We start from the raw sequence: 21,086 nt of genomic DNA on the forward strand, positions 1-21,086 counted from the left end.
ACAATTAAATTTTATGTTATTTTTTTTATTTTGAATTGTCTTTGAAGTTTAACCTCATCTTAGAGTAAAATTATTTAAATTTGAATTATAAATAAATTGTAATTTTTTTTATTAAAAAAACTTATAATTAAGTAGGTCAGTGAGCTAACCTGTTTAACTAACCAATCTGTGGTGGATCAGGTCAGGTTCGAATTTTTTCGATTTGCTAATAAATAAGCCAGGTTAGATTAACTCAATAAGTCATCACCCCGGTAGTCAACCGGATACTCATTTTAAGAGCACTAATTACATTGTCTTAACTTTACATCCATCCTCTGGACTAGACTATGTCGTGCTCCATTCTTTCTAGAGGATCATCATCATCAACTCGTGAATGTGTCATAGGTAAATGAAATTCAGAGTTTAGATAAAAACATATATTTAGTCAATGGTGTTTTATCTTGTGAAAATCTATATGCTAATCGTCTTAAATACAATCTTTCCGGTTCAGCTGCGCCAGAATCCTTTGAAAAAGTAGGTTAATCACCCAATGGACTAAAGCTATGAAGAATGAAATTGAAGCTATGCAAGAGAATAATACTCTAGGAAAACCACCCATTGGATGTGAATGCCTGTATAAGATAAATAGAAGTAAAAAACCAAACGTTACATACCAAAAGTCCTACTAGTTTTGTATCCACCAAAACAACCAACCATTGATCCAACAATGTGTCCACTACACGCAAATCCATGCTAATACTTCCTTCCTACTTATTAATTATAAGCAAAAGCCAAAACAACAAAACTCTATAATATTAATACTTACTACCCTAAACTTGTAATAACATCACTTAATCAACCCCATTAGACACAACTTCCATGTGCAAAAGGGCTTTCTGCTCTTTAATTTAATTAATCATCACACAACTCTCAACTGAAATTTCACAAAAGCAGTTCCCTATTGAACACCCAACTGAACTTCACACTCTGCGCCTTCATCTTACGCGCTCGCTCATCAGCGCGTTCTTGCAACTTCCTAATCCTAGGCGCTAACCCGCACACGTAATCCTGTGCCCGCTTTCCTTCCCCCGTCAAACCTTCAAGCTTCTCCAATCTCCACCGTCCAACCAGAAACTCCAAGATATCTGCATAATCATTGGCTGTGTACACGCCCATTCGCTGGGCCACTGCAGAGTAATGCTCGAATAGCTTAGGGTCGTCCCCATCGTACATAAGATGTGCCGGCATTGTGATCTTCTTCTCCATCATGTTTCCTATTGCAAGCATCGCTCCACTGGGATCAACTTCTAGAAGCTTCTCCACAATCCTTGAATATGCATTCTCATGGCGCTTCTCATCCGCAGCAATGGTTCCACATATGCGCGCAAGCACTGGATCACCCCCTTCCTTCGCAAGCCGAGCAGTGTTCCCATGCGCCACGAAAGTTGCTCGCTCTTGGAACGAAGTGTACACAAACCCTAAATAAGGATTGTTCTCTGTTCCAGGGTCCTACCCATCAAAACAAAACCATCAAAATAATGAATTTTTCACTGATTCCTTGCAATGCCAAACAGATCCCTAATTTTTAATAGGAATTGAAATTAAAAAAAACATTTTTTACCATCCCAGCTCCGATGAGGTAATGGACAGTTTTCTCAACCTTAGCCATGTCAACGCGACCGGAGAGGTACAAATAAGTTCTGAGCAAATCTCCGTGTCGGTTTTCTTCTGCGGTCCAGGCCCGGGTCCACACGGCCCACGGGCTTGGACTGGTTCCACAGTCGTCTTTCACGCCGTCGAGGTTGTTGATCATGGTCTGATAAGTGGGAAGCGCGTCTTCGGTGACCATGTCACCCACCAACACTACGAAGTACTCGTCGGGGAGCTCCTTGGTGCGTTCGCGAAGGGCTTTAACCTCCTCGCTGAACTCTTCGAACGGCAGTGATGAGTCAGGGACCAAGTTCTGAGGCTGCCAGCATTGCTCCACGGGCTTTAGCAGTGGCAGGACCCACTCCGAGGCCCAGCCCTCCAACGACTTGAAAACCTCCATTTTCTCCGGAGGCATTGAGTGGGTCCTCCGAGCCTTCAGCGACGCCGTGCAGACGGCGGAGACGGCGGCTTTGGGCGGTGGCAAGAGGTGGCGGTGGCATGAGCTTGTTGTATAAGCCCGTGGAACAAGTGTTTTAGTGGTGATGGAGTTGCAGGGTGGTATCTGCATGGTTTCGTTGTTTGAGTGAAACTGTGTGTGCTGCTTAGGGGAGTAAGATATTTGTAAAGGGTATGAATTGTGATAAGTCGTTGTTTTTCTTATAATTTCGAAAATGCCATATAAGTTGTTTTGAAATTTATGAAATTTTTTGTGGAAATTTGACTCTGTACATTGAGAAGTTGTTGTTTTGGTTAAGAAAAAAATACCATTTCTAAGGGTAGTGATAGGTACTTAAGGAAGGGTATTTTTGTCATTTAAAAAATGTTACAGGGCATGAAAATACAAAAGTTTCAGGGTGTGCATATTAAATAAATATGGATTTGTGTAAAACTGGGGGTGCTGTGGTTTTGGTAGAATAACGCAGAGACCGGTCAATCATGATTTCTGTGGATCGTTTACATCTTTGTGGGCGTCTTTAAATTCGCCAGCTCATTTAAAGAAATTATGATAAATTTTGATACTCCAACTTAAAAGGTAATGAAAATAGTCATTTTAATTCAATGATTTTAACTTTTTTTTTTTACGTGTTAAAAGATTTTTCTATGCGTCAAACTATTAAAACAACTATTAAAACAACTCATACACCAATCAAACACCACTAAAAATTAATATAATTGGGATAAAATGAGTATATCAATTCATTTTTAAGTTTAAAAATTAAATTATATGAAGACCGAATTCTAATGTTACATAAAAACATATTTAATTCTTTAAATAATTATATTTGTCATAACATAAATTAAAATATTATATTTAATAGTTTATATCAAAGGTGTGAGACCCTTAATAATTAGCTTAAGTTAATCCTGACATCTCACCCTTAATGCTTGCCACCTCATTCCCAGCCATTTAAAACCCACTTCCTAATCTGATCACAATTCTGTCTGACGTGCACGAAGCACCACGCTCATCATTCTCTGAAACATTAAAACGCACTAAACTCTGCATGCACACACGCCACTTGTCACGTTGGAATCTTCTAAATCAGAGTTTGGTGTGCATGTGGCAACCTGTGACACGTTCTTCCAATTGAACGTTGGTTTAACAAAACCAGACTTTTCGAAAACTCTCTCTCACTTGCACGAACTCATCTTCAACCTCTGAACTCACCCTTTCATCTTCTCCAACTTCTCTCTAAAAACCCTAAACTTCTCTCTACTGTAATCCTTACGTTTCTTCTCCAATCACGTTTTCAGCACCGTAGGAACACCCACTGCACTAAGAGCTATCCATTGGACCGAACAGCTTCAAAGACTGACACTGGTAAGTCCCTTTCGTAGTTCGTCCTTAGGTTCTGGAAAAATAGAGTTTTAGTTGCATGCAAACTGGTATTCTAAGTGTTCTGTAATCTGTGGTTAGATTTGGTTCTGGAAGAGTCAAGAATCCTAAGCAAAACGTAGTTGGACGAAGCCATTTTTATACATCTAGAACAAGCTTGAATTTCAATCCGGGTAAGGGAAGCTTATATGTTTAATTTATACTGTATGTTGAATGATCTGAGTTGCATGAATGAAGAATATAAGATTTGAGTTGTATGGATGATCACTGTTATTGTGCATGTATGAATTTCATGAAGTTGAGCTGTTATGAATGGTTACTGAGATCTGATATGAATTCTGGTTTTGATTGATCTGTTATGGATGAACACTGACTTTTATGTATGATATATGTTGTTGATCTTGATTAAAAAGCATGTTGAATTGATTATGTATGAATGGAGTATGTTTATGATATATTTGGGAGGATTTGGATATTGAAACTGTATGATAATGATGTTGAAGGTGAATTAAATCTGGAATGAATGTTATAAAGTTGGAAAAATGAAATCTGGAAAATTCTGTTAAGTTTGAGAAATCTGGAATTTTAATCTTCCCCTTTTATGAATGACGCTCGTCACTGTACGGTCATAGACCGTTCGGTTTTTCATTAAAATAACTTAGTTGGAATTCGTTCATTTGGAATGAATTCTGCTCGAGAACGAGCGTCCCCAATTTAGTGAATGAGCGTTCGTTTCAGCTCAGTTTAGATAAATATTTGAAACTTTATAAATACGTGACGTTCGGCCTCATGTCGAGCGTTCGTCCTTAATGTCGTTCGGCCTTATGTCGAACGATCGTTCTATAGAGCGTTCGCCCTTATACTGAACGTTCGTCTGAATTAGCGTTCGGTCTTATACCGAAGCGTTCGTCCTAAATAGCGCTCGGTTTGTATCCAGCGTTCGTTCTGATTTGTGCTCGGTCATTGACCTAGCGTTCGTCCAAAGCAGGGTTCGGTTTCAAACTGAACGCTCGTCCTTATTATTGAATTCTGAGCGAACGTAATTGACGTTCGTCCAAAGTAAATTTCTGAACGTTCGTTCAATTACAGTAAGAGTTGTTTTCTGTACTTTAACTTCTCTGGTTATTTATCTAAGTTATTCTTTATCTAAGTTATTCTGTAAGATATTTATTCTCTTAATTCAACCTAAAGTCTTTGTACTCAATATTTTCTAAGTATTACTCTGATTTTCTAAACTCAATCCCATTTAAACTATTTTAGTATTCTTAACGTCCGTAAGTGGACTATAGTTCGTTTCTTTTGTTCAGAAGCGTGAAGTCAAATGCACTGTAATAAGTTCGTTCTTATTTGATTAAAGGATGCCTGTTGTTAATATATGAGAATGGAACAGAGAATGAGAATGTGAATAAAGGGAACTTGTTATTATGGGAGAATGATACTTTGAAAGAATTATTGGAAATGGATTTTAACGAGCGTTCCAAGGAGGAACGTCTCAGATGTGTGAAATATTGAATGGTAAAGTATGAACCTGGATAAGTTAAGCCTCGCAGTCCATCCTGATATTCCGTGATACGCCTCTTCAAGTAGAAGGGGGTATTCATGCGTGGGAATGGCAGGAGACCCTAGTCCATTGAGTACTTCGGGCAGATAGGGTTAACCTCGAAGTGGCAGTTGGGGAATGATCAGTTACTACACCACTCGGGTGCAAGGACGCTTGTAACTACATGGTTCATACGGTCCGGACGGTCTGTCTTATATGTATATTGATATGCTAATTTTATGATAAGTTACATGTTGTATGCTTGAATTGAATTATGACTGTATGTGTTAATTGGATAAATTAAATATTATAAGCTTACCCTTGCATTTCCATTGTGTTGTCTCTTGTATATGTACGTCCGTCTTGTCAAATGCAATGATCATCCGTTGTGGATGTGAGCAGATGGTGGTGCATCCCTTGAAGCAATGCTGGAAGAAGAAAATTTGGACGACTCCAATCTGGTTGAAGTTGAAGTAAAGGCCGAGCCTTAGAGTGCTCGTTTGATTTAGGCTGTATATGTTAGCATAGTTATAACGTTCGGCCACCTATTTTGTAAGGCCGTTCGTCTTATTCATCTCTGATTGTATTTTGGTGCACGTTAGTTTATGTATTTAAGAGCGTTCACTCTTGGTTTCATTGTATGCGTTTACACGCGTCCTCTGTACTGATGCCGTTAGGCTTTTCAATCCAGTTTTAATGTAAAGACTGTTTGTGATTACTGTTAATTGTAATTAATTCTGAATTATAGTGATTACTGTATTTTGGGATGTTACAATAGTGGTATCAGAGCAGTTTTGTTCTAATAAAGGACACTGTAGGGTTATGAGTGCACTGTGTTTTTGCTGTGTGCTTGTTGCATGTTTAATGAGTTATTATCGTTTAACTCTTGGACATAACTAATGCTCGTTTGTTTTTCTCTGCATCCAGAGAACAAATGGCACCTAGACTTCCTCCTCCTCCTCAACCGAATGAGTCCGAGACGTCCAGCAATGCTAGATTGTTGGAAACCGTGGTGGAAAGACTGCATCAACAGAACACCACGTTGCTGGAGCAAAACGCCACCTTGATGCAGCAAAACCAAGCTGCTATGCAAGGTTTGGAGGCCTCGCGTGTCAATTCTGAAAACACGCAAAGGCAGTTGATGGAGATCTTGGCTGCAACTAGAGGTGCGCCTGGAGCATCTTCTTCAAATGCTGCTCAGCCGAACGCTGAATGGAGTTTGGAGAGTTTTCTCCAGCATCACCCTGCCAAGTTCAGTGGCAAATGTCTTCCTGATGAGGCGGACCAGTGGCTAAGGGATATGGAGAGGATTTTTAACGCCAAAAGGTGTCCGGATGAGAACAGGTTGGCGTATACAGAATACTTATTAACTGGAGAAGCAAGCCATTGGTGGGCGAGCACAAGGGCCATACTGGTAGACGCTCAACGCCCTATTACTTGGGAAGTATTCCGTAATAAGTTTTATGAGGAATATTTCCCTGACAGCGTAAAGTTTGCAAAGGAGGTGGAGTTTTTACAACTGGTTCAAGGTGGAATGTCTGTATCAGAATACACCAATAAGTTTAAACACCTTGTCCGATTCAATACAATGGCTACTAGTGAGGAGTGGCAGTGCAGAAAATTTGAGAATGGTCTACGCAGTGATCTGAAGGTTGTGATTTCCAGTTTATGCATCCGAACGTTCCCTGCCATGGTGGAGAGGGCTAAGGTACTGGAAAAGAATTTGGCAGAGGCGGAACGGTATAAGAAACAGCAAACAGTAAGGGGGCCAATTGTCTCAAGGGGGAATGTGAATCAGAGAGGATCCCCTTACGCTCGTCCAGCAGCCAACACAAGTGGATCTCAAGCCTTGATTCCTGCTGGACAGTCTGGGCAGCAAGGCAGTGTTGTGTGCTACAAGTGTGGAGGACCCCATTATCGTTCTTCATGCCCTCAACTGGTGGGAGTAAAATATTGCACTCGGTGTAGACGAAATGGCCATCTGGAGAATGAGTGTAATATGGGCGGACGCGCAGTGATGAGGCCGCCAAACGCAGGAAGAAATCAGCAAGGAAGGGGTGGTCGAGCCCAAGCTACTGGGCGTGTGTACGCAATTACTGGTGCGGAAGCAGCAAGTTCAGGTACACTTATCACCAGTACTTGCTTGTTATATGGAATGCAATGTTGTGTGCTGTTTGATTCGGGGGCAACACACTCCTTCATATCGAAGGCGTGCGTTGATAAGTTGGGAATAGCTGTGAGCGAGATGAATTTTGATTTGATGGTGTCAACACCAGCTGCGGGTGAAGTTAGGACGTCTACCATGTGTGTTAGATGCCCTATTGAGATAGAAGGACGTAGGTACAAGGTGAATCTTATCTGTTTGCCTCTTAAAGACTTAGAAATAATTTTGGGAATGGATTGGCTAAATACCAATCGCATTCTCATAGATTGTGGCAAGAAGGAGTTAGTATTTCCTGAAGAAGATGAGGAATGCTTGGGTGTGACACTCGGCCAGTTAAAGGAAGACATTATGGAAGGCGCGGCTTGTTTCCTCATCATGACGCATGAGGACCAAGAGCTGGGAAATTTGAAGCAAGAACGAATGTCCATTTTGGAGGAGTTTCAGGACGTTTTTCCAGAGGAAATACCTGGGTTACCTCCTGCTAGAGAAGTTGAATTCACCATCGACTTGGTAACCACGGCAGCCCCTATATCAGTTCAACCATACCGTATGGCGCCTGCAGAGTTGGTTGAACTCAAGAAGCAGATTGAAGAACTCATGGAGAAGCAATTCATCAGGCCAAGTGTATCACCTTGGGGAGCGCCTGTACTCCTAGTGAAGAAGAAGGATGGCAGCTCTCGGTTATGTATAGACTACAGACAATTAAACAGGCTGACCATCAAGAATAAATACCCGTTGCCAAGGATTGATGACTTGTTGGATCAACTGCATGGGGCAACAGTGTTTTCTAAGATTGATCTGCGTTCAGGATATCACCAAATCAGGGTGAAGGAGGATGACATCCAGAAAACAGCATTCAGGTCTCGTTATGGACACTACGAGTACGTGGTGATGCCATTTGGAGTAACGAACGCTCCTGCAGTGTTCATGGATTATATGAACCGTATTTTCAGGCCATATTTGGACAAGTTTGTGGTTGTTTTTATAGATGATATTCTCATCTACTCCAAGACCAATGATGAACATGAAGAACACTTGAGGGCAGTGCTGAGCGTGTTGAGGGAGAAGGAGTTGTATGCCAAACTGTCCAAGTGTGAATTTTGGATGAAGGAGGTGCAGTTTTTGGGCCATGTAGTCTCGGCTGGAGGTATTTCAGTGGATCCAGCTAAGGTGCGTGCAGTGTTGGAATGGAAGAGTCCTCGTTCAGTCACAGAAGTAAGAAGTTTCGTTGGTCTTGCGGGCTACTATAGGCGTTTTATTGAAGGATTTTCTAAGATAGTAGCACCCTTGACTCAGCTCACCAGGAAAGACCAACCGTTTGCGTGGACAGATTTATGTGAAGAACGTTTTCAAGAATTGAAGAATAAATTGACGAGCGCTCCAGTGCTAATTATTCCAGACACGTCCAAGCCTTTTGAAGTCTACTGTGACGCGTCTCATCAAGGGTTGGGCTGTGTACTGATGCAGGAGAAACGAGCAGTAGCTTACGCATCTCGTCAATTGAAAATCCATGAGAGGAACTACCCTACACACGACTTAGAATTGGCAGCTGTTGTGTTCGCATTGAAGATCTGGAGGCATTATCTTTACGGATCCACTTTCCAAGTCTTCAGTGATCACAAGAGCCTCAAGTATTTATTTGATCAAAAGGAGCTGAACATGAGGCAGAGGCGTTGGTTAGAATTTCTGAAAGACTATGAGTTTGAACTGCTCTATCACCCTGGGAAGGCCAACGTAGTTGCGGATGCTCTAAGCAGGAAGGCAGTGCATGTCTCGGTTATGATGGTGAAAGAGTTAAATTTGGTGGAGAGCTTCAGAGATCTAAGGTTGCAGTTCGAATTAGAACCGAACAGCATCAAGTGCTGTAACCTTAGAATTTCCAGCAACGTGTTTGATCGTATCTGGATGAAGCAACGTGAGGATGAAGAATTGGTGAAGATCTTTGATGCACTCGGTACAGACAAAGCTAAGGAGTTTAATGCTGGAACAGATGGTATGTTACGTTACCTTGGTAGGACGTGCATTCCCAATGATGGCGAGCTGAAGCGGATTATTTTGGAGGAAGCTCATCACAGTCGTCTTAGCATGCACCCTGGCATGACTAAGATGTACCAAGACCTACGAAAATCGTTTTGGTGGCCTGGAATGAAGAGTGATGTTGCACGCTTTGTGGCATCTTGCTTGACCTGTCAACGTGCAAAGGCTGAACACCAACGTCTAGGAGGGTTGCTTCAATCACTGGAAATTCCAGAATGGAAGTGGGACAGCATCTCCATGGATTTTGTGACTCACCTGCCACGAACAGTGAGGAATCATGACTCAATTTGGGTGATTGTGGACAGACTAACGAAGAGCGCTCACTTCCTACCAGTGAATTTGAAGATGTCAATGACGAATTTGGCTAAGTTGTATATCAAGGAGATCGTTCGTCTTCATGGAGTGCCCTCAAGCATCATTTCTGACCGAGACACGAGATTTACATCTCGGTTTTGGCAATCACTGCAAGGCGAATTGGGAAGCAAGCTGCAGATGAGTTCAGCATATCATCCGCAAACTGACGGCCAATCTGAACGTACCATCCAGACACTAGAAGATTTATTGAGGACGTGCGTCCTAGACCACTTAGGCGCATGGGATGAGGTCTTGCCACTGGTGGAGTTCACGTACAACAATAGTTTCCAATCTAGCATTGGAATGGCGCCGTTTGAAGCTCTCTATGGGAGGAAGTGCAGAACGCCACTTTGCTGGTTCCAGGAAGGGGAGAACGTAATAACTGGACCTGAACTCATCCAGCAAACAACTGAGAAGGTTAAATTGATCCAAGACAGATTGAAGACGTCCCTGAGCAGGCAGAAATCTTATGCGGATAGAAGAAGGAGGCCTTTGGAGTTTGCTGCAGGAGATCACGTATTCTTGAGACTGAATCCAATCACTGGAGTGGGAAGAGTTGTTCGTCCAAAGAAGCTGTCTCCCAAGTTCATAGGACCGTATCAGATTTTAAAGAAGATTGGACCAGTAGCCTATGAACTCGCGTTACCTCCTCAATTATCAAATTTACATCCGGTCTTCCATGTGTCTCAGCTTAGGAGATACATATCTAATCCTTCTCATGTCTTGGAGCTGGAAAACATCCAACTGCGCCAAGACAGAACATTGGAGCTACAGCCAGTCCGCATTGAAGATGAACGCACCAAGCTGCATAAAGGAAAAGACATTCGTTTGGTGAAGATAGTGTGGGATGCTAAGACTGGAGATTCAACGTGGGAAGTGGAGAGTGCAATGAAGGACTTGTATCCGCACTTATTCACGGGTAAGTTATAAATTTTCGAGGACGAAAATTTTTGTAGTTAGGGAGAATGTGAGACCCTTAATAATTAGCTTAAGTTAATCCTGACATCTCACCCTTAATGCTTGCCACCTCATTCCCAGCCATTTAAAACCCACTTCCTAATCTGATCACAATTCTGTCTGACGTGCACGAAGCACCACGCTCATCATTCTCTGAAACATTAAAACGCACTAAACTCTGCATGCACACACGCCACTTGTCACGTTGGAATCTTCTAAATCAGAGTTTGGTGTGCATGTGGCAACCTGTGACACGTTCTTCCAATTGAACGTTGGTTTAACAAAACCAGACTTTTCGAAAACTCTCTCTCACTTGCACGAACTCATCTTCAACCTCTGAACTCACCCTTTCATCTTCTCCAACTTCTCTCTAAAAACCCTAAACTTCTCTCTACTGTAATCCTTACGTTTCTTCTCCAATCACGTTTTCAGCACCGTAGGAACACCCACTGCACTAAGAGCTATCCATTGGACCGAACAGCTTCAAAGACTGACACTGGTAAGTCCCTTTCGTAGTTCGTCCTTAGGTTCTGGAAAAATAGAGTTTTAGTTGCATGCAAACTGGTATTCTAAGTGTTCTGTAATCTGTGGTTAGATTTGGTTCTGGAAGAGTCAAGAATCCTAAGCAAAACGTAGTTGGACGAAGCCATTTTTATACATCTAGAACAAGCTTGAATTTCAATCCGGGTAAGGGAAGCTTATATGTTTAATTTATACTGTATGTTGAATGATCTGAGTTGCATGAATGAAGAATATAAGATTTGAGTTGTATGGATGATCACTGTTATTGTGCATGTATGAATTTCATGAAGTTGAGCTGTTATGAATGGTTACTGAGATCTGATATGAATTCTGGTTTTGATTGATCTGTTATGGATGAACACTGACTTTTATGTATGATATATGTTGTTGATCTTGATTAAAAAGCATGTTGAATTGATTATGTATGAATGGAGTATGTTTATGATATATTTGGGAGGATTTGGATATTGAAACTGTATGATAATGATGTTGAAGGTGAATTAAATCTGGAATGAATGTTATAAAGTTGGAAAAATGAAATCTGGAAAATTCTGTTAAGTTTGAGAAATCTGGAATTTTAATCTTCCCCTTTTATGAATGACGCTCGTCACTGTACGGTCATAGACCGTTCGGTTTTTCATTAAAATAACTTAGTTGGAATTCGTTCATTTGGAATGAATTCTGCTCGAGAACGAGCGTCCCCAATTTAGTGAATGAGCGTTCGTTTCAGCTCAGTTTAGATAAATATTTGAAACTTTATAAATACGTGACGTTCGGCCTCATGTCGAGCGTTCGTCCTTAATGTCGTTCGGCCTTATGTCGAACGATCGTTCTATAGAGCGTTCGCCCTTATACTGAACGTTCGTCTGAATTAGCGTTCGGTCTTATACCGAAGCGTTCGTCCTAAATAGCGCTCGGTTTGTATCCAGCGTTCGTTCTGATTTGTGCTCGGTCATTGACCTAGCGTTCGTCCAAAGCAGGGTTCGGTTTCAAACTGAACGCTCGTCCTTATTATTGAATTCTGAGCGAACGTAATTGACGTTCGTCCAAAGTAAATTTCTGAACGTTCGTTCAATTACAGTAAGAGTTGTTTTCTGTACTTTAACTTCTCTGGTTATTTATCTAAGTTATTCTTTATCTAAGTTATTCTGTAAGATATTTATTCTCTTAATTCAACCTAAAGTCTTTGTACTCAATATTTTCTAAGTATTACTCTGATTTTCTAAACTCAATCCCATTTAAACTATTTTAGTATTCTTAACGTCCGTAAGTGGACTATAGTTCGTTTCTTTTGTTCAGAAGCGTGAAGTCAAATGCACTGTAATAAGTTCGTTCTTATTTGATTAAAGGATGCCTGTTGTTAATATATGAGAATGGAACAGAGAATGAGAATGTGAATAAAGGGAACTTGTTATTATGGGAGAATGATACTTTGAAAGAATTATTGGAAATGGATTTTAACGAGCGTTCCAAGGAGGAACGTCTCAGATGTGTGAAATATTGAATGGTAAAGTATGAACCTGGATAAGTTAAGCCTCGCAGTCCATCCTGATATTCCGTGATACGCCTCTTCAAGTAGAAGGGGGTATTCATGCGTGGGAATGGCAGGAGACCCTAGTCCATTGAGTACTTCGGGCAGATAGGGTTAACCTCGAAGTGGCAGCTGGGGAATGATCAGTTACTACACCACTCGGGTGCAAGGACGCTTGTAACTACATGGTTCATACGGTCCGGACGGTCTGTCTTATATGTATATTGATATGCTAATTTTATGATAAGTTACATGTTGTATGCTTGAATTGAATTATGACTGTATGTGTTAATTGGATAAATTAAATATTATAAGCTTACCCTTGCATTTCCATTGTGTTGTCTCTTGTATATGTACGTCCGTCTTGTCAAATGCAATGATCATCCGTTGTGGATGTGAGCAGATGGTGGTGCATCCCTTGAAGCAATGCTGGAAGAAGAAAATTTGGACGACTCCAATCTGGTTGAAGTTGAAGTAAAGGCCGAGCCTTAGAGTGCTCGTTTGATTTAGGCTGTATATGTTAGCATAGTTATAACGTTCGGCCACCTATTTTGTAAGGCCGTTCGTCTTATTCATCTCTGATTGTATTTTGGTGCACGTTAGTTTATGTATTTAAGAGCGTTCACTCTTGGTTTCATTGTATGCGTTTACACGCGTCCTCTGTACTGATGCCGTTAGGCTTTTCAATCCAGTTTTAATGTAAAGACTGTTTGTGATTACTGTTAATTGTAATTAATTCTGAATTATAGTGATTACTGTATTTTGGGATGTTACAAAAGGTTTAGTAATAAAAAAAAATCACATTTTCTAATATTATAAATTTTGTTTTATATTCACTAAATTTATTTTTTTACTCCAATTTCAAATCGTTAAAGTTTGTCACTTTAATTAAACTAAAACAAAAAGTAAAAACTAAATAACTAATTGTCTTTAAATATAATATATTTATATTATCATTACATGAGTTTAAGAATATATATTATATGTATATTAATAAAACAGTCTAAAAACAAGCACTAAAAGTATAAAATAAAATAAATTGTAATACAATTATTTTGTCTTAAACAAATTATGTTTATATTTTTTATTTTAATTTATAATATAATATTTTTATTGTTGAATATTGTTTCATACTTTTAGTATGTACATGAAAATTAGCATAAGGTTTTAAATAATTATATTTGTAACAAAGTAAATCAAAGTATTCTACTTAGTTTATTTCAAATGCTTAAATTAGATATAGTTAATAACAAAATCATACTTCTAAATTAATATTATAAATTTTATTTTATATTATTTAAATTCACTTATACTATTTTCAACTTGAAAATGTAGAGTTTAAGTCTTTAGTTAGGAAAATGATATTTTGACAACAACATTTTGACACGAGACACGTGTCAAAATGTGAGTGGTGCACGTGGAAAATAATTTTAAAAGTCGAGAATGACGTGACAATAGAATTGGGGGCATATTTTTTTACTTTTGGGTTCATTTTCTCTTTTCAGATTTCGAATTTGAGAAAGCTTTGAGAGAGAACCGAGAGCGCGAAACCTAGAGAGAGAGTCTCCTCTTCCCTCCACCCACCCACCCATTTTTGTTGTCCGTCGGAGTGCCACCTGAGGATTGGGGTGATTGACAATGTAAAGAAAAGAACATTTATTACACAACTAAGTAATCCACTGAATTGGAGAACGACCACCATTAATGGGTTTTAAATTGACCATCATTGATGGCAATAAAAATTTAAATTAACCATCATTTACGTTGAACATAATTTTCATGGTCCAGTAACAGAACTGATACCAAAAGTAAAATAAGTGGGTACATTAGGTGAAGTTTTTGCACAGGAAGGTAAACTATGAACATGAAACTCACTTTAGAGTGCCTAATTTTTTGGTCATCATTTTTTGCACTTGTAACTAATGTGGAACCAATTTTTATACAATTTATAAAGAAATTGTTGGCAAAGGAACCATATTTCCTAAAAGTCATGGTACAGAAACAGAACTGATACCAAAGGCAAAATAAATGAGTATTTCAGGTGAAGTTTTTGCACAACAAGGTCAACTATGAAAATGAAACTCATTTTGGAGTGCCTAATTTCTTTGTCATCATTTTTTCAACTTAAAAGTGATGTGGAAATAATTATTATACAATTTATAAAGAAATTGGTGGCAAAGGAACCATATTTACTAAAAGTCATGGTCCAGGAATATAATTGGTACCAAAGACAAAATAAGTGGATACTTCAGGTGAAGTTTTTGCACAGCAAGGTCAACTATGAACATGAAACTCATTTTGGAGTGCCTAATTTATTTTTCATCATTTTTCAACTTAAAAGTGATGTGGAAATAATTATTATACAATTTATAAAGAAATTGGTGGCAAAGGAACCATATTTACTAAAAGTCACTTCGACGACAATGGGTGGGTGGTGGAGGGAAGAGGAGACTCTGTAGGTTTCACCTACGAACGGCGACACTCCGACGACAATGGGTGGCTGGGTGGAGGGAAGAGAAGACTCTATAGGTTTCGCCTTTGACACGGCGACACTATGGCGGCAATGGGTGAAGGGAAGAGGGGACTCTCTCTCTAGGTTTCGTGCTCTTGGTTCTCTCTCGATGCTTTCTCAGATTCAAAATCTGAAAAGAAAAAATGAATCCCAAAGTAGAAAACTCTGCCCCCAATTCCATTACCACGTCATTCTCAGCTTTTAAAATTATTTTCCACGTGCACCACTCACATTTTGACACGTGACCCGTGTCAAAATGTTGTCAAATGTAGTTGTCAAAATATCATTGCCCCTTTAGTTAGATTGAAACAAAAAAGTAAAAATTAACAATTTTTTTTAAAATATACCACTAATATATTTACATTGTCATTGCTTAAAGATACAAATATATAGTAGACAAACATTGATTACATGGGTTTAGCAACACATATTAGACAAATATAGCAAAAAATATATGAGTCTAATAATATACACATTAGACAAGTTTATATATACATTGATTAGACGAGTATAACAAAAATCATTAGACGACTTTAGCAATACACAATAAAGGAGTTTGTCCATACATCAATTAGATGAGTATAATAAAAAACAGTAGATGAGGTATTTCATACATTGATTAAACAACTATAAGCATACACTAATAAGATGAGTATAAAAAAAATACTAAACGAGTTTGTCGATGCACTGATTACACAAGTTTAACAATATACATTAAATGAATTTGTCAACACAATTACTAAACAAGTATAGCAAAAAATATTAGATTAATTATTCCACACATAGATTAGACGGGTCTAGGAGTATCCATTAGATGAGCCTAGTCATACAATAATTAAACAAGTCTAGTAATAAACACGAAATGAATTTTTCCATACTCTAATAAGATAAGTCTAGCAATATACATTGCACAAGTTTATGTCTCCATACGCAAATTATACGAGTTTATTAATACATATTGGACGAGTTTATCCATTTACTAGTTAAACAAGTCTTGCAATACAATTAAATGAGTATGTAAATACACTTATTAGACGATTATGTCTATACACTGATTAAACGATTCTAGTAACAAACACTAGATGAGTATGTCTATACACTAATGATGGCATATTCCCCAACTATAAGACCAGGAAACATGGAGAATATTTTTATTATTATATTATGGTTTGGTTGTGTGAGGATAAGGCATTTAATAATCTATACATGTGCATGTTTTATTATAATTTGTTTGGCTACCAAAGGGGTTAAATAAGGTTTATATATTGGTTTTTACGTTATACATTAATTTGCGCATGTTGGCAGTGTGATGAAAGAGTTAGTCCTACATGCAAGAAGGGCCCTATTTCAAACTCTGACTATAACACTTAGGGGATTATTTCCCATTTCACGTTGTTAGGCATATTTGGTTTGTGACTTGGGTTGGGGCTATTGGATTCGGTCTAGTTTGATTAGTCTGGTGTGGCAGTGGTCTAGAACATTAAAAAGAGTTTTTCTTTCTTTCTTTCTTTCTTTCTTCTTTTCCTTACTTTAATTAGAAGCCTAAAATGGTTAGTTGAGTGCATTTTTTTTATTTTTGTAAGGTAGAGGGATCATAGCCTCTTATAGGGGTTGTAAATATTAGGTTAAGTGAGGTATAAGGGAGGGAAAAAAACCTAGCTGCCATGAAGAGGGATTTGAGAGGAAGAGATTCATGATTTGGCAAAGCCAATGTCTATGGGTGGAAGTAGAGTAGAGCAAGTGATGGAGGACCATCTAGAAGACGCATTAGACCTTCCACTAGAGCAATGGTAAAGAGAATGGAAGATGAAGATGAAACTCAAAGAACTCTACTTATGTGGAGGATTACTTATTAGTCTCTCTTTTCTCTTAAAAACTTTGTAAATGTGTACATATATCTTCCTTTTAGGCCTTGTATTTCGGTCGAGAACCTTGTTTAGTGTTGATTAAGTATCTTAGTGCAAGCTAGAGAATATCAGCACCACTTTTGGGCCTAGAGCTTGATTAACGCCTTATTTGGGCTTATTTTAGGCTTGAAGATTCATTTGGACTTGGAAGAGTGAAGAAACATCCCTTTTGACTGACCACTTAAGGGAGAGGCTCCCATGCATCCCCCCTTGGACGATTGGTGAAGAGAAAGGCTCTAATTCACTCCCCTTGGACAAAGGAGGCTTTTAGAACCTTTTGATGTTCAAAGTACCTTGTAGATACATGAATGATTTTCTTTTCTAGAGGGTTCTCCTTCTCCTATAAAAGGAGAGCTCCTCCCATTGTAAAATGATATTGGAATTGAATATAGTGAAACTTTGCCAAATTGGTGTCTCACTTTCTCTAAGATCAAGTAGTTGTCTTCTTCTAAGAGTCTTCCTAGCTCTCTCTTGCAAGGTTGGTTGAACCTCCTTCAAGAAACTATCCTCAAGCCACTCTTCATCAAGTACTTCCTTCATCAATTCAAGTCATCCTCAAATCTACTCTAGGCTTCATCAAGCTCCTTGAAGAGGGTTCCATCAACAAGGGTTCCCCTCTCTTATTGATGTGTCGTGAATGCATGGTGGGGTTGGACATTATATTTACATGTGTATGACTTCCAATGCTACTCATGTAAACAACATGGGTTCTAGGTTTCTTGTTGTTGGGCAAGATGAAAACGGGTTGCATGGTGCATGGGTTCCAATGATATTCACGTAAACAACATGGGTTCTTGGTTCTTTTTAATAGATGCGTTTTATTTTGAAATGGTTAAAATTTTAATTTTCTAAAAGTTGAAAGGTTTATACTTTCTTATTGGCATCGTATATTGGGATGTTACATCAGCCATAGTCAAGCATACTTAAGAAGAGGTTGAATCATTTATGGAAGGTGGGCCCAAACTCTTATCATCATGGGTCATCAGTGAGTTCTTAGCAGATTATGTTTATTTTAGGCCTTGTATATCATGGGTCAAGTAGTATAGGATTTATTTTTTGGGCCTTGTAAGTAGTGTAGGGATTTAGTCATCTTACGTTAACACCCAATGTGGACCTAAGAGAGGCCCATATTCTAGTGTTGACCATATGGGTCAATGTTTTGTCTTTGTCTTGGTGAGAAAGGGAAAAGCATGTTCCACCTTTAGGAGAGAGTGGCCATGTGTCATGCTCTTAATGGAGAGGATTTCTCATAGGTAGTAGCCATGCGTCATTCTAGGAATAAAGAGGATTTTCCTATGTTAGTGGCCATATGTGTAACACCCCTTCTCGGAATGTCACAGAAAATTATTTTTTTTTTTTTATATAATTGTTTACTTTTAAAGGCACAACATTTAACATTATTACTGAAAAATACATCAAAGTATTAGCGAGTAATTATTAGATTTACAAACCGAATATTAAAAGTTGTTTTAAAATTACAAACCATAACAAATTAAAAGTCTGCTTAAAGTACAATACTTCACAACAATTTATTTTCGCACTTTAAAATTTCCATGTAAATTTCCCAACACGCTCCTCGTTCTAAACTTCTTCAGCTTCACCTGGAACAACATCTACTCCCGTATAACGATAAGCGTTATACGATCATCGTAGTCACACAAGTAGGGTGAGCTAACCATAACCAAAAAAGTAATAATTTACAGATAAGCGTACGCACTATAAACATCTAATAATATTAATCGCGTATTAATAAGATCGTAACACCTCTGCCGAAAGAACTTAATACCATAATTGTAATTTACTAGGAAATTAATTCATAAGTGAATTCAAGTTTATTTATCCTTTTGTACTATATCATGTAAAGCTAGGTAACCAGAACAAGGAAATTTCTTCGGACACGACCTGAAGTTATTAGACCTATTGATTTTGTCCTTCACACGCAGCTAATGGACGCTGGTCCTTCACACGCAGCTATTGGACCTAACTCGGTTCTTGTCCTTCACACGCAGCTATTGGACACTGGTCCTTCACACGCAGCTGTTGGACCTATCTCAGTTCTTGTCCTTCACACGCAGCTATTGGACACTGGTCCTTCACACGCAGCTATTGGACCTAACTCGGTTCTTGTCCTTCACACGCAGTTATTGGACACTGGTCCTTCACACGCAGCTATTGGACCTCGGATAGGAGTCGTCCTCCACACACCGCTTTAGACATATCTTCCCGGTTCTTCAAGGACTTACGAGTAAAAACATTGGTGAGTAACATCCATTCACCAAGCACAATACTCAGCACGAGTTAGAATTTTACGGGCTAGATATCTGTATTTCCCTCAAAAGGGTAAAATGACAGAACTCGTATCCACCTATCGCCTTATATAGGCAAAAGGAAATTATCCTTTTAACTACCGAGTTAAAGCATAAGAATATTTTTGGTTATACACGATAAGACTATAAAATTCTTAAAGGCTATCTAATTAGATCACACGAAAATAAAGTACATGCCAACTTACATTAAATACAGAAATCGCATTCAAGACAAATTGCTGTCAATTTCGGCATTCGCTTATTGCTTCACCCGTAACTCTCTCTATAGAACTCCGAATGAGTTGGTTCTTGTTTTGTTGGATTCTAGACTTAAAAACCTTTCATATGAATGCTAACTCGTAATTTTTGGATTAAAGGATCAGCTGCAGTAAAATGTTTAAAATAAACATTTTCGTCACCTTTTTCTGTATTTTCAGCTATAACCTTTCTTTATTGTTTTGTTTATTACTCTCTCCACATAATTCCAAATAATATGGTTCTTTTTGCGTTAGAAAATAGACTCAATAAGCTTTCTTTAGACACTGGAATTAAAATTTTTGGACCACTGTACTAACTGCAGTGAAATTATGAAAATCAGCATTTTCTGAGCTTCCTGGACAGGTGTACATGACTCACGGTGGATTTATAACAAGTTCAAAAAAAATGAACCTTTGCTCCAATTAAGACAATACCACATGAGAGGGTGCCTTGGTTCCAAATCTGATTTCTAGGGCCGTGTTTGAGAAGTGATTAAATATAATTCTAGAACACATTATTATCTCCGTAAACAAGTTTTCTATAAGGCTTAAAACCTTTGTTCTATGGTGCTTATACGTAGTGTTGACCCTTTTCACATAGATAACAGTTTGACATTTAAGTAATAAGGTATGGCATCATTCTTATTAAAGAATTCATATTTAATCTAAGTAGTGTAGAACACGATAGAAGTGATTAAATTGTATTAACCAATGTATGGTCCTATTCGGTGGTCTTAAAATTATATTGCAGCAGCAAAAGAAAAATCACTAGAGCTTAGACATCATATAACAAATGAGAATATGAGTTATCTATGCAAATAGATTTTCGTGCACAAGAATTTATGATGCAACGCAAGAATAAATTGATTTGGGTGTAGAGTAAATTTCAATAAAACAATCTAACACAGAACAATTGATAGGCTAAATGAAAAATGAAAAGATGCTTAATGTTACTTTAAACAATTACTCTGGAAAATTATAATAGTAGTATAAAATGAATTGAAATAATAAATTAAACAAGGGTGAGGTATAGACTTAAGATTTATCAAACAAAAAGAGATTGCCAAAGCTGACATAGCTTTCGTGATTTTCAAAAAAAAAAATATATCTAAAGTCCGCTTCACCTCCATAACATGATGGAGAAAAGAGTAAGAAAATTATAACAAGTTATACTGGTTCTGACATATCACTACATGCGAATTTAAATAATTAAAATATAGTAAAATTATCTAGAAAATAACATAAGGAATATATATATATATATATATAAATTGTGTGCAGTCATAAAATAGGTGCACGATATTTCATGCTGATGGAATGGCTTGTCGATCGTAACCTTCTAAAGGGTTTTATAAAATAAATACTAAATTTTGAATTCCAAGAACATCTCAGTATGGCCAAACCGACATGCTAGTTAGGATTCAGTATACGCACAACAAATATATTCTAACAAGGCTGTGAGGTTTATATCTATACCATAAAAAAAATTCTTTGACTAGAACATCTAGTAAAGCTTCTAAAGCTTTTATTAGT

At 38.2% G+C, this 21,086-nt stretch overlaps 1 protein-coding gene across 1 annotated transcript; it reads right to left on the minus strand.

The window, feature by feature from the left end:
- Positions 1-580: 580 nt before the first annotated feature.
- On the minus strand, positions 581-2,266 carry LOC124819451 (stearoyl-[acyl-carrier-protein] 9-desaturase 6, chloroplastic). Its single transcript, XM_047290976.2, has 2 exons — positions 1,601-2,266; positions 581-1,488 (listed from the first exon to the last, which is right to left on the minus strand). The coding sequence occupies exons 1-2, from the start codon at positions 2,195-2,197 to the stop codon at positions 922-924; spliced, it is 1,164 nt and encodes a 387-aa protein (XP_047146932.1). The 5' UTR covers positions 2,198-2,266; the 3' UTR covers positions 581-921.
- Between the last annotated feature and the right edge of the window lie 18,820 nt (positions 2,267-21,086).

The sequence above is a fragment of the Vigna umbellata genome, chromosome 1 (genome assembly GCF_029865625.1).
Source record: "Vigna umbellata cultivar VRB3 chromosome 1, Vumbellata_1.0, whole genome shotgun sequence".
Lineage (NCBI taxonomy): Eukaryota > Viridiplantae > Streptophyta > Magnoliopsida > Fabales > Fabaceae > Vigna > Vigna umbellata.

Bases quoted from the DNA above. Each gene is read 5' to 3' on its own strand.
- LOC124819451 (XM_047290976.2), bottom strand. From the start codon at position 2,197: ATGCAGATACCACCCTGCAACTCCATCACCACTAAAACACTTGTTCCA. The intron at 1,489-1,600 runs GTAAAAAATGTT...TTTGATGGGTAG, and splicing joins ACCTCATCGGAGCTGGGATG to GACCCTGGAACAGAGAACAA.